General features: G+C 43.2%; 1 protein-coding gene across 4 annotated transcripts in view; it reads right to left on the reverse strand.

Annotated features, from left to right (window-relative positions):
• Positions 1-13,944, reverse strand: part of SNX31 (sorting nexin 31) — a 58,720-nt gene that overhangs the window by 15,284 nt on the left and 29,492 nt on the right. The window contains exons 8-10 of one of the 4 annotated variants that reach the window (XM_032316836.1): positions 13,016-13,085; positions 7,173-7,265; positions 2,400-2,603 (exon numbers count right to left, since the gene is read on the reverse strand). In XM_032316836.1, the coding sequence (XP_032172727.1) occupies positions 2,400-2,603; positions 7,173-7,265; positions 13,016-13,085 (367 nt within the window). The remainder of the gene's footprint in view (positions 1-2,399; positions 2,604-7,172; positions 7,266-13,015; positions 13,086-13,944) is intronic. The other 3 variants (XM_032316837.1, XM_032316838.1, XM_032316839.1) reach the window with 3 other exon arrangements.

Below are 13,944 nucleotides of genomic sequence, written 5' to 3' on the forward strand. Positions count from 1 at the left end.
TACCCTTGTTTTAAGAATGTCTCCTTTTTTTTTTTTTTAACAGTTTTATTGGGGTATAATTGATGTAAAAAATAACCTGCACATATTTAATGTACACAACCTGATGAGTCTGGACATATACATACATTCATGAAACCATCAACATACTCAAAGGAATGGATATATCCATCACCCAAAGTTTTACGTAGCACTCCTGAAGTGACACAATTATAAAAATAACAGATGAGTGGTTCCTTGGGTCTAAAGAGAGGTGTGGTGAGAGAAAGCAGGTAAAGCGATAAAAGGCCAGCGTGAGTGAGGGGTTCTTGGGATGATGAAAATGCTAGGACTCTTGCTTGTATCAATGCCAATATTCTGGTGTCGATTTGTACTGCAAGGTATAACTAACAATTTGAGAAAAGTGGGTGAAGAATACACAGGATCTCTGTACCATTCCTTAAAACCGCATGCCAACATACAGTTACATCCAAATTCAAAGCTTAAAAAGAATCAACTGTTTATTTATTTTTTTAAAGAACTTTTTCCCATTGCCTTTATTTATTTATTTAAAGATTTTTATTTATTTATTTGACAGACAGAGATCACAAGTAAGCAGAGAGGCAGGCAGAGAGAGGGGGAGGCAGGCTCCCTGCTGAGCAGAGAGCCCGATGCGGGGCTTGATCCCAGGACCCTGAGATCATGACCTGAGTTGAAGGCAGAGGCTTACCCACCGAGCCAACCAGATACCCCAAAAGAATCAACTGTTTAAAAGCAAAAATAATTATAATGCAGCATGAGGCTTATATTTGTGGAAATATGGCAATAACTATTACAAAAAGGAAAATAGAAATACAATGTTGTTATGCGTTTTGTGATGTGGTATAATAATTAAAAGTGGAATGTAATAAGTTTAAGTATACAAGAATAATGTATACAAGTATACATTATACAAGTCTACAAGTCTTGTATACTTGTATACAAGTATACAAGTCTAATATAACAATAAATGAAAAGGTAGAGCTAAAAAATGGTGTAAATAAAGTTTTTTTCATAATCATAAAATAATCAAATCATGAAATAATCAAAAGAAGGCAGGAAAAGAGGGGGAAAGCTGATAAACCTCAAAGAAACAGACAAACCCACAATTAGGTCTGAAGGTTTTAACATTCCTCTTCTCTCAGCAACAAGTAGAAAATATACAAGAAATATACAAGAAAATATACAAATATACAAGGATATAGGAGATCTGAACACTGTCAACTGCTTGACTTAATACTTCTAGAATATTCCATCCAACTGTGGCAGGATACACATTCTTTTCAAGTACACATGGAACATTTACCAAGAGAGACCAGATCTGGGGCCATAAAACAAGTTCCCATAAATTTAAAAGACTAAAATCATAGGCTGATCATGTCAAGATTGCCGGTTCGGCGTTTAGCAGGTGGTTGAATCCTATTTGCCAAAATGGGGAACACAGAGGGGGAAGATCCCTAGGATGGGCAGGAGAGGGCAAGGATGTCTGTGTGACACCTGGTGTCAATGCCTAGGAGGCATTAGGAAATATTGGACCTTTCCATAGGGATGTAGGCAATTGATTTCAGAGAATACAAAGTAGAAAGATGGAAATGGAACCCCGGGGTAATGAGGGCTTCAGAAATGCTCAGAGGAAGAGGCAGCTCACAAAAACAGGGGAGGAAGGAGAGGGAATTTTGAGAAGCAAGAAATGGTTGACAACACCAAGTGCCACAAATAGGCCTAGTATTGTCCCAGCTAAAAAAAATCCCCATGGATTCCGCAGACTTAGCAACTGGGGATTACAGTTGCTCTGAGTTTGTCCTCTCCTAGTTAACCTCAGTTTCCCGTGTAAAGGGGATAATCCCACTTAGCTTACTGAGTTATTGCAAGAATTTAATTAAATAATAGATGTGGCAGCACTCAGAACAGCATCTGACCCAAAGGAGGCACTCCAGTACATCTGATCAGAGGGTTTTCTCTGGGAGGAGATGGCAATGTAGGTATGATTGAAAGGGATCCTTAAGAAGAGCTCTACTGGTCGGCGTCTCATTTGCAAGGGTAGAGATCTTGTCAGTCCTGAGTCTGTGTTAGGAATTCCACTAACAGCAGCCATTGTTTCTCTATGCTCTCGTACTATAGCCAGCCTCCAAGCAGTAGAGAAGCCTGTCACGGCAAAGTGGGAAGGTGGGTGTCTCTATTGCTATAGATGGGACATTTGAACCAGATGATAGACGGCTTTGACCGTCAGGTGATGCTTCATGTGGCTTAGATGCTGGTCCACTCAATGTGGTGATGCAAATGGCAGAACCACGTCCCTACTGCCAACTTTGTCATCCAAAGACAAGAGGATTTTTAAACCAAAGTAGAGACTTTAAATCACTTTCAAGTGCCAAGATACTTACAAGGAAAGTGACCTGCCAGCGCTTCACTCTGTTCATCTGGAAAATGACTTCCTGGGTCTGGTTATCAGGCAGGGTTATGCAGCAGCTGATCTCGTCCTTGCCAACAGAGAGGACGGCCCCACAGCCTGGCTGTGGGTAGTCACAGGTACACGGATCCAGCCGCCAGTACCCGTAGTGCCGGACCTCTCGGGACAGCTCCAGAAACTGCTCCGGCGGTGAAGGTGAGCCAAAAGAAGCAAAAGACTGCTTGAAAAAGGTGACCACCTTCTGTCAGAAGCTACTGCCATCCTAGTACAATGCACAAAATTGAGCCACAGTGAAAGCGCCTTTTTCTTCTGGATGTTACGAATGAAGACAATGCCCCTTGTGCTCCCTGACAATAAGGCTGGGGAAGTCCATGGTGTGTCCTGCCAAGGTCGAACCATTTCTGCCTCATTCACCATTGTGTCTCTCCTCCTGCTACTGTGCTTGGTACATAGTGGGGACGAAAATATTTGGTGACTGAATGACAAACGGAGAAGAATGGGGGAATCAAATGAACGAGTAGAGAGGGTTCTACCTCAGCAAATTACGACAGCAAAATAAACGAAAAGTATACATTTAAAATGCTGTTTGGGGGCACCTGCGGGGCTCAGTCTGTTAAGCGCCAACTCTTGGTTTCAGCTCAGGTCATGATCTCAGGGTCCTAGAATCAAACCCTACATCAGGCTCTCTGATTAGTGCCGTGTGCCACCTTCTGCTCCTTCCCACTGCTGGTGCGTGCTCTCTCTCTCTCTCTCTCAAATAAATAAATAAATAAATACATAAATAAAATGCTTTTAGGGAGCCTGGCTGACTCTGTCAGGAGAGCATGCAACTCTTGATCTCAGGGTCTGGGTTCAATCCCCACAGGGGATGTCAAGCCTCCTGTAAAAAAATGCCATTTTTGGGGCGCCTGGGTGGCTCAGTGGTTTAAAGCCTATGCCTTTGGCTCGGGTCATGATCCCAGGGTCCTCGGATCCAGCCCCATATCGGGCTCTCTGCTCAGCAGGGAGCCTGCTTCCCTTCTTCTCTCTCTCTCTGCCTGTTTCTCTGACTACTTGTAATCGCTATCAAATAAATAAATAAATAAATCTTTTTTTTAAAAAGCCATTAAAAAAAAAAAACTAAGCTGAGGTCTATGTAGAAAGAAAGTAGTTAGTTTTTACAGTCAGCTTTATATGATGATGGTGTGAATTGTCAGAGGAACAGATTTTGCAAATGGCAATAAAATCAGAGAGTGAGCCTGCTTTCTAAGTAGAGTTATAGACAGCCCAATAGTGTTAAGGGAACACCTTTATGCAACTCTTAAGGGTTAGCTTTTCCCTCTGCCTTTTGTTTGCTTGTTTGTTTTTCAAAAAGAGAGAGAATGTTGGGAGGGGCAGAGATAAAGGGAGAGAAAGAATCTTAAGCAGGCTCCACACCCAACACAGAGACAGATATGGGGCTCAATCTCTCAACCGAAATCAAGGGTCAGATGCTTAACCAACTGAGCCACGCAGTTGCCCCCTTCCCTCTGCTTCTGCCTTGGCTTAAGAACAGAGGACAGTTGGAGTTCACACCTGCGGTCTAGACATCTAGACATCCTGCCCTGACAATAGGTATCCGGGACTTTTCACTTTCGTAAGAAAGCATTATTATTTAAAAAAAAAAAAAAAAAAAAAAGCATTATTATTATTAACCATTGCTTTTTTTTTTTTAAGATTTATTTTATTTATTTGACAGAGAGGGAGAGAGGGAACACAAGCAGGGGGAGTGGGAGAGAGAGAAGCAGGCTTTCCACTGAGCAGGGAGCCCGAGATGTGGGGCTCGATCCCAGAACTCTGGGATCATGACCTGAGCAAAGGCAGATTAATGACGGAGCCACCCAGGCGCCCTTTACCCACTGCTTTTTAATAAGCTGGTATCAGTTTGCGAACCTCTATCTTATTCTTCCAGCTTTCCACCATGGTCCTGCCTGATGCTGTGTGGGATGGGTGTGAAGAAAAGGGAGTTCTCACACAATCAGAGAAGACTGAATGTGATCAGAGAGAACCCTTAGTGACAACCTGGCACTTTCCAGATCCTTTCTTGAAGGAAGGCAAGTTCTTTCAAGGACTATATGAAGCACTCTCTGATGAAGTGAAATGTGAACAGATATGAGCAGTGAGGGACAATTGACTGTCACTACAAGGCGGGAGAGGTGTTCAGGCTCCTGTCCTTTCCAGCCACACATCATCGTCATACCAGCTTACTGTGCTGTGGTCCTTGCCTTCAATTTAAGACATATGTCAAGTTGCCTGGCCCCCCCTCTAGGTCAATGGAAAGGGCAGAAACGACAGGTCCTGAGTCACACCATGCGTGCAGGGGTGGGGTAGGGGCAGAGTAATGTTGCCACAGCATACGGAGCAATTTTAAGCTCTTGCTACAATAGTTTCTTATTTATTATATGGTACAGATCTTTATCTCATTGCATGGTAACACTTTAAAAAACCTTTTGTAATCAACTCTTGGCTGCATGCTCTCAAGGAGATGAAACTGTTTAAAAATTAAGCTCCATTTCTCTAGAAAGTTAGTGATGAATCAGTAACTCGTTCAAAATACTTGTGGGCATTTGTCATTCAACAAGTGCGTGTAGTGATGTTACTGACCATATGCAAACTAAAAGAAATCTGCAAGGATTCGTTTTTTTTGTTTTAAGAAAATTAGTTTTTTAAAGAAGCTTACACCCAAAAAAGATAGTTTAACATGCATAACAGCGAAGGACATGTTCATATATTTTCATTTAGATTGAGGATTGGCAAACTTTTCTGTAAACAGCCACATAGTAAATATTTTCAGTTTCTGGGCATATGGTCTCTACTGCAACTACCCACCTCAATCATCCTAGCACAAGAAGCTGTCTTAGAGAGTATGTAAATGATGGCCACATGCCAATAAAACTTCATGGGGTGCCTGGGTGGCTCAGTGGGTTAAGCCTCTGCCTTTGGCTCAGGTCCTGATCTCAGGGTCCTGGGATCGAGACCCGCATCGGGCTCTCTGCTCAGCGGAGAGCCTGTTCCTCCCTCTCTCTGACTGCTTCTCTGCCTACTTGTGATCTCTCTCTCTCTGTCAAATTAATTAATTAGTTAATTAATTAATTAAAAACAAAAAATAAAAAACTTTATTTACGAAAATAGTGGTCCACGGGCTGTAGTTAGCCTATGATATAGATGAACACATTCCTCCTTTAAGTTAATTTCACTCATTTTCTTCTTTTTTTTTTTTTTAAAGATTTTATTTATTTGAGAGAGAGAGAGAGTTTGAGTGTGAGTGGTGGAGGGGCAAAGGGAAAGCAGACCTCCCACTGGGTCAGGGAGCCTGATGTGGGGCTCTATCCCAGGACCCTGGCATCATGATCTGAGCTGAAGGCAGACACTTAACCCACTGAGCCACCCAGGCACCCCTAATTTCCCTAATTTCTACTCCAGGTTTTCTTGCACATGGACATAAAGTAAAGCAACAGTTGTTAACGTGCTGTTATCTACTAGCAGAAGAACTTCATAAACACTTAAATAATGCCAGTTTTTATGTCAGTATCCTGAGATCCTTCAAGAGAATATCAGTTAATTTGAATCATGGTTCAGTTCTTTTTTTTTTTTCCCCATCTATTTCATGCATTCAAAGTACAGTTTTTTAAAGATAACTACTACAAATAGTATGGTAAAATAAAATTTGTTTTGTGTCAAAAGTACAAATACAAATTTGGGGGGAGTATAGCACATGGTAAAAATAATATTCTTACTAAATTCATTAAATTAATAAGTTTAGGGAGCAGAAATGTACCTTGAATCTGTAATTGTATCCAAAGCAGCTGATGTAACCGATTATATCCAAATATTCTGTCCATCAAAATAAACACTATAATTGAAATTGAACTCCAAAATTTTCATAACAAGCTGAGGCAGAATACCAAGGAAGGAAAATATTGAATCATGGCAGTAGATACTTTTTCCTTTTCTTATCCTGCCCATCGGTACAATTCTCAAAATATCTGAGCTTTTGAAGAATTACTTTCTATATCAATTTAGGTACAAATGAGTCCCCTAAATTTTGTTTGCATTTTGTTTAAAATCAGTGAGTGAACTAGTGAAGTCTAAAGGATAAAGAAGACAACATGATGAAACAGAGTCCATTTCTTCTGTTAACTTATGCCTTGTTCGTCAGGCTTCTATCATTGCTTGGGGACACAGGGGAGTACGAGTTGGTACAATCTTTATGGAAGCTTTAAAACCATTCTTCTAGAAATATATTCTAAGAAATAATAGAACACATACTCCAAGACAGAGGATGTTGGCTGCAGTGTTCAGGGACCTTCAGCTAGGAACGGTTCCAGGTGTTGGGAACATACAGGATATAAATTAGACACAGTCCTGGGCCTCGTGGTGCTCGCTGCCAAAGTGATTTATAGCAGCAAATCTGGAAACCACCAGATTTCCAATAATAAGAAATTGGTTAGCTAAATGATAACTATAAAACAGAACACTCTGTGGTTATTTAAAAAAAAAATGCTGTGGGTCTATATTAACTGGGCAAAGGGTTCATCACAATCTACTGTCTGTATTTTTCAGAATCTTTAAATAATATAATCAGAAAAAATAATGATGATATTCTCATTTCTTAATCTTAAACCATTTTTTGTGGTTGATGGGTTTATAAATTTAAAGACAGCTCAATTCTAATATGTTTTTTTAACTCCCCTCCAAGGGATTTCTCTTGGTGCAATATCTGATTTACCTTGGTTTGGTTGTCTTCTTTCTGGAGAGCCTGTAATTTCTGTCTCTGTGCCTGTGTAAGTTTGGCCCATTCTTTTTCAATGTCCTGAACTGCCTTAAAACAACAGAAGTTGTAAGATTAGCAACCTTACTTACTTGCTTGCTCAAGATGAGCAGAAACGAATTAATCTGGCAAAAACACATTCATGTATGAAAGGCTACAGAAACAGACCCAAGTGGACATATACAAGGATTTAGCATGTTATAAAGGTTATTTATTAAATTAGTGGGTATAGGAAGAATTCGTTCAATGGTTTGGGGACAACTGGCCACACTTGGGAGAGAAAATAAAGTTAGTTCTTTTCTCATGCCACCCAATCAAATAAATCCAGATAAAGGTTTAGATATTTTTTAAAAAGTCAGGGAAAAAAAGCCTGATCTTGAGGTAAGGAATAATATTTTTAAAATATAAAGGAATATGTAATTACATGAAAATATAAAACTTTTATACATAAAAGCCATCAAGAACAAAACTAAGAAATAAATGCCAAACCAGAGAAAACGACTGCATTATATGTGGGGATAAGTTGATATTATTTATGTAAAGCAATAAGAAAAATGTCAACAAGGGATTTGTATCAGCAATCAACAAAAAGGAATTCCAATTTACAAATCCATATATTTTGCCTCTGGACTTGGCAGAGACTTAAAATATATATAATATTCAGGGCTAGCAAGGGTTGAGGGAAACAGGAAGTTCCATATAGAACTGATGGGATTGAAACTGGTATGATTAGCCTGTACTGCTTTTATTTACATGTTTTAAAAGAAGTTTTCCACTGGTCTTCAGTTAGCCTGTCAACCCCTCAGGGGAAAACCTTGAGTCCTTCACCTCAGTGTTTCTTGTCCAGGGTCTTACACACAGCAAACACTCAACAATTCTTCACTAATTGTCAGACACTTATTTACACCCTAGTCTAAGTATAGGTTTATGTGTTCCATTCCTCAGTGTTACTGGTGATGCCTTATCTCCAAATGGAGAATGAAAAGCTGAATAAAGTTTTGATTTAGCTATTTAGATTGAGGAAAAGGAGATGGGTTTAGAGAGGGAAAAAAATATATATTTGTTGAGAACCTGCTTTAGATAGGTTTTCTTATTGACTTTATCCAAATTATTCTGTAGGATAGGAACACCCCCCCCCCCCATCTTGCAGGTGGGTAAATTGAGGTCCAGAGAGTGTATGGCTTTTGAGAGCATGGCAACCTGGCAAGAGTTGGGTTAAAATCCCAATATGGCCACTGCACTGAGTTCTCCTGTCCTGAGTCCTCTTGTCCATAATCAACCCTCCTGATTATGGGCTCCTGTCCTTGGCCAAGCCACTGAATTCTGAGCATGTGGACAGCTACCCACCCCAAGACCTTCTCCTGGTCACCAACTATTCTCAAGACTAAGCATAGACACCCTGCCAGAATGGAATTGATGTGGGTGTGAAGAATGGAACACCTTTTCCTCTCCCCAATTCTACTTGGTGGTAGAGTCCCATAAGGGGCTGTTATCACAGGGCAGAGGTATCAGAAAGCAAGCATGACTAAAGAAAGAAGTTAAACAGCAATCACAACAGTAAGGACTCACTGAAGATAGGTCATTCAGCATTAGGGGACCTGGGACTCTCAGACACAGAGATTTAAATGCCATACCTCAGCAGGACCAGACTGCTCTTGTTTCACTACCTTTGAAAAGATTTAACCCTGATTATGGGCTCCAGAGTCATCAAATACATGACATACAGGACCTCTCCTAACAATGAGAGAGTCAAATTTAGACAAATGGCTCTGCTCAGTTCTCTGGCCCCCCAAAGACTGGCTGCTGAAGACTCATATAGAAACTGATTTTTTATTTTTAAGATTTTATTTATTTATTTGACAGAGAGAAACAGCACAAATAAGCAGAGAGGCAGGCAGAGAGAGTAGGGGAAGCAGGCTCCCTGCTGAGCAGAGAGCCCCATGTGGGGCTGGATCCCAGGACCCTGAGACCATGACCTGAGTCGAAGGCAGGGGCTTAACCCACTGAGCCACAGGCACCCCGTAGATACTGATTTTTAAAAGCCAGTGAAATCTCCTACGCCATGGGTTTCACGTGCTTCCATCACACATATCCCAAATCCCCCCGCAGTGAGAAATGGAGAGAAAGGCATCAGCCACTCGGCTCCAGCTAGGGGAGGCATGGCACAGCAAGGCCAGGACTGTGTGGGTAGGCCTGGGTCTGCATGAAGGGCACCAGGTTCTGGGGCTCCAGGGAAGGTAACGATCAACCCAGGCTCCCTTCCCTGAACCACAGGCCCTGATACAGGGTTAAGCCTGCCTGGAGGAAGGGACCCCTTGTTCTAATTTGCACAAAATTATCATTCTGGCCAGTGGTGCTGAAAAGCAGACCCAGAATTGACCAAGCCTCAATATTTTTGAGAAAATCCAGAAGTGTATAGCTGTATATACAATCTTCCATTTTGTTCCTGTTCCTCAAATTTTAAAAAAGGAAAAAAAAATGTGGGAGTCCACTTGGCTCTCAGGATGTCACGAGGCACAGCTGCTTTGGAAAAATCAAAAGCAATTATGATGGCACCATTATTTACCAGAAGAACTCCTAAGAACATTCTGCATCAATTTTTTTAAAAAGATGATTGCTTCTCACACATTCACACCTCCTAAGCTCCCAGGACAGTCTCTGCCCTGGGCCTTTCAGAGTCTAGTTAGGCAAATATGTATGCGGGCAGTATTTTCAAGGCTGGGTGAGAAGGACCATAATGGGTATAAACGAAATACCACAGGAGCAGAGAGGAAGGGAGACATTTTCTTTCGAGGGGAGCTGAGAAGAGTTTCCCCAAAAGAGGCCACAATGATGGCTGTGACTCCCGGGGGCCAACTTCTTGGTACCTCTGTGTGGATTCAGCAAACAATGAGAATATTGATGGTAATGGCACAGACAGTTATAACCATCGGCAACCATCTTTTGAAGACTTTGCCAGGCAAAGATCTACAATTTGGATAATAGTCTATTCAAGCTGAGAGAGAACTTAGAAACTGTTCCTTCAATCTCATCACTTAACAGGGGGACGTTGTTAAGCGATGAGATTGGATCAGGATCAGAAGAATGAAGGTGGCGGGCCCTCGATCATACCGGAGAAACAGCCCACAGCACAGCAAAGGACAGAATGCATCTTCGAGACTGAATTCAGTGTGCTTTCCGTGAAGCCATTTTCCCCCAAAACTATAAGCAGAGGAAATATAGAGCAGTTCTCTCTGGTTTATAACTCCTTGATGAAGACAGATAAAATTCCTCTAATGACGTTGGCAGCCTCTGCTTTTCCCCACAATGTATGCTGGAAACCAGGCCAGAAAGACTGTTTCCCACCAGAACAACAGTGGACCTGGGTGATGCTTTCTCCACCAAGGATGTGGTATCAAATAGACCAGACACAACTCATAATGCACAATAATAGCAAGGTTACAACAGCAGTGAGCCTCAGACGACATTTAAAATGGTAAATTATGTTCCAACGCACACCATGTGGGTTTAATTACATGGATCAAAGGATGATCAGAAATGAGCTCAAAACTATTCTAGCCATTAAACTACAGTAGTGAACATTAAATATTCAATAAGTGATATTTTGATTTGCCTCCTTAGAATTTAGCTTTGTGAAGATGATTTATTAGATTGCCTTGGTCTCTTACAAAGTCACCTGAGAGAGGCCCCTGGGTGGCTCCGTCCGTTAAGCGTCTCACTCTTGTTTTCAGCTCAGGTCATGATCCCAGGGTCCTAGATCGAGCCCTGCATCAGGATCCCTGCTCAATGGAGAGCCTGCTTCTCTCTCTCTTTCCTGCTCACTATCTCTGTCTTTCTCTCCCAAATAAATAAAATCTTAAAAAAAAAAAGGTCACATAAGAAGGTCACCCCTTATCAACACTCTGGCCTCTGGGCTCTGTGTGTCTGCTCAGTCCTACACCCAGGTGCTCCAACCTGTGATGGAAAAGCCAAGGTCAATGCATGAGGCGGGTGGTCTAGTGGGGGAAACAGAGATGTCAGTGATGCTTTACTTTGTCAGATTGTAGGCACCATGGATTCTGGTACCACGTTTTTGTGAGACACTAAGTAAAAACACTGCCGGTTAAATGGTGGCGTGCCTTGTGACTTTGGGGCCCGGTGCATGGACCCACCATGCCGACCTTTCCCAGCTTCTTTCTTCTGAGGCATTTGGTGATTCTCCTGCCTTGCTTCCCTGCTTGGCCTGTGCTAGGCAGTCCTTTCGCATACAGCTCAGTAAAACTCCCAGAAGTTTCCTCTCTCTGGGCACATAAAGCACCTAGTGGTTGCTTTACAAGATAATATGGAAGTGTGGTCACTTCTTCAAAGATGAGCTTCTGCTTTATAAATATAAAAGGGAAATCTGCCACTCTGTCTTTGCCTTTTTGTAAACTGTTTATTTATTTATCCATTGGTTCATTGATTCATTGATTCATTTAGAATGAGAGTGAACAGGGGGCGGGGAGGCAGAGAGAGAGAATCTCCAGCAGACTCCCTGTTGAGTGTGGGGCCTGACGGGTCCATCTCATGAGATGAAACCACGGGTTGGACTCTTAACTGACTGAGCCACCAGGCACCCTGTCTTTGCCTTTCTGTGCAAGTGGTAATTCTCATTCCGTGGAGAACCATCATGCCTATAGTGACAGGGGGCTGGTGAGGCAGGGGAACAAAGGTAGGGCTGGGGACGTAACTGGAGACCTATCACAGGGGCAGCACCCACTGACCATCCCTCTGCTTAGCAGAACCTTTACCACCCGACTTGGGGAAGGAAAGGAGGCCAAACTCCAAATGTATTTTCTGGGGCGGGGGGTGGGGGTGGGACACTTAGGGCATTGGGGTAGGCAGCACCAACAACATAATTTGAAAGGGACTAATGCAAAATGAAAGCGTGGGTTCTGTTGTTCCAAAATTAAGGATTTCAAGATGGCAACAGCAGAATCTTAAACAAGTTTGGTGCCCTTCTGAGCACGGGGCCCAGTGCTGCTTCACAGGCTACACATCTCTGAAGTGGGCCATGTGGATAGGTACAATGCTTGTCGCCTCAGGGAAAAAGAAGAGGATGTTAAAATGAGACTACATGTAGCTTTAGATTATCAGGGACATCATTTCTAGGCTCAGGTAAATTGGCCCAGATGATGGAGTGTTGGCTGGAAAACTCGGAGAGATTGTTAAAATGGAGGTAGAACTTTTCTTCTTTCTAAATTCTGCTTCTTAAAAAATTTTTTAACTGTGGTAAAATATATATAAAATGTATCCTTTTAACCATTTTTAAAAAGGTTTATTTGTTTATTTTAGAGAGAGAGAGAGAGAAAGTGTGTGTGTGCGCGTGAGGGGCAGAGGGAGAAGCAGGCTCTCTGCTGAGCGGGAAGCCCTGTGTGGAAAGCCTGACGTGGGGCTCAATGTGGGGCTCGATCCTGAGACTCCAGGAGCATGACCTGAGCCGAAGGCAGAGCTGAACTGACTGAGCCACCCGGGGGCTCCACTTCTTAACCATTTTTAAGTGTACAATTCAGGGGCACTAAAAACATTCATAAGGTCGTGAAACCATCAACACTCTCTTACACCTACTTTTTTAGCAGCCCCAGCAAAAATGCTGTCCCCGTTAAACAATAACTCCCTGCCCCCTCGCCCTTAATAACTTCCATTGTACTTTCTGTCTCTGCAAATTTGTCTCTCCTAGCTTTGGAGGTAGAATTCTTAACTATTACCCATTTTTTCCTAATGTTTTCAATCCCAAATGGTGAAGGCCATCTGGTGTTTTGCGAGTCCTCGGTCCCGCTCACCTGCATGTAGATCAGCTGGAGCGCTGCCGGGCAGTCCGTCAGCACGGAGTCCAGGGACGGGTCCATGTACCTGTGTGGTTCAAGAGCATTAAGGTCATTCAGATGCCATGGCCGGTGGGCACACCTGGGAGCCAGTGCTCTCTGCAGTGGTGGCCCCCTACACTTGGAACTGAGCCCCCCCTTACTAACACCCCTCTCCTCGCCTAGCTTTTAGTTTGTCCCTCCAGCTCTCTGTCCCCAACTTTCTTTACACTCTGCGCTCTTGCCTGGTGGACCCTGAGAGGAAAGATGCCAAACGCTAAAGCTGATGGAAAATGGCCCACAACCTGTTCGCACTCAGTCCCCGACTGTGCAAGCCCTCTCCCCACCCCACAGTAGAGTGTCTTCATCAGCCCCATACCCACATCTGTATCACCACCCCACGCCCAGGCCACCCAAGCCGCTTCCTTTGTCAGGCGCCTGCCTCAGCCCTGCCCCTCTGGGTCAGGCGCTACATTCTAACCTGAGTGTTCTTTCCTGAGTAACCTTTGGACTCTCGGTCCCAGGAATTAGATCATTGATCCTGCTCCTCTCCAAGGTGCCCGTCACGGGACACCTAGCTTTCATTTCCAGCTCCATCTATGACCTACCTCCCTCCTCACACTCTACATTCCAACCATGTGTTCTCTCCTCTGCCTGGAAGACCACTGGCCTCCCCAGCCTCCAGCCCTGACTCGCCTGCCTCTTCCGGCATCCTCTGGTCCCCACTCCCCAAGGCTTCCACTCCATCCTTTAGCACCCTAAATTCCTCCTGACCACTGCTCGCCTCATGTGGACCCTGACACCAGGGAGGTCGGGGCTGCGTCCTATTTGGAGTTGCCCCTCTGGACCTTTGCAGAGTAACTTGCAAATGGCGGGGCTCCATGTCTGTCTAACGGATCCAGAATCAC

The sequence above is a fragment of the Mustela erminea genome, chromosome 16 (assembly GCF_009829155.1).
Source record: "Mustela erminea isolate mMusErm1 chromosome 16, mMusErm1.Pri, whole genome shotgun sequence".
Classification (NCBI taxonomy): Eukaryota; Metazoa; Chordata; class Mammalia; order Carnivora; family Mustelidae; genus Mustela; species Mustela erminea.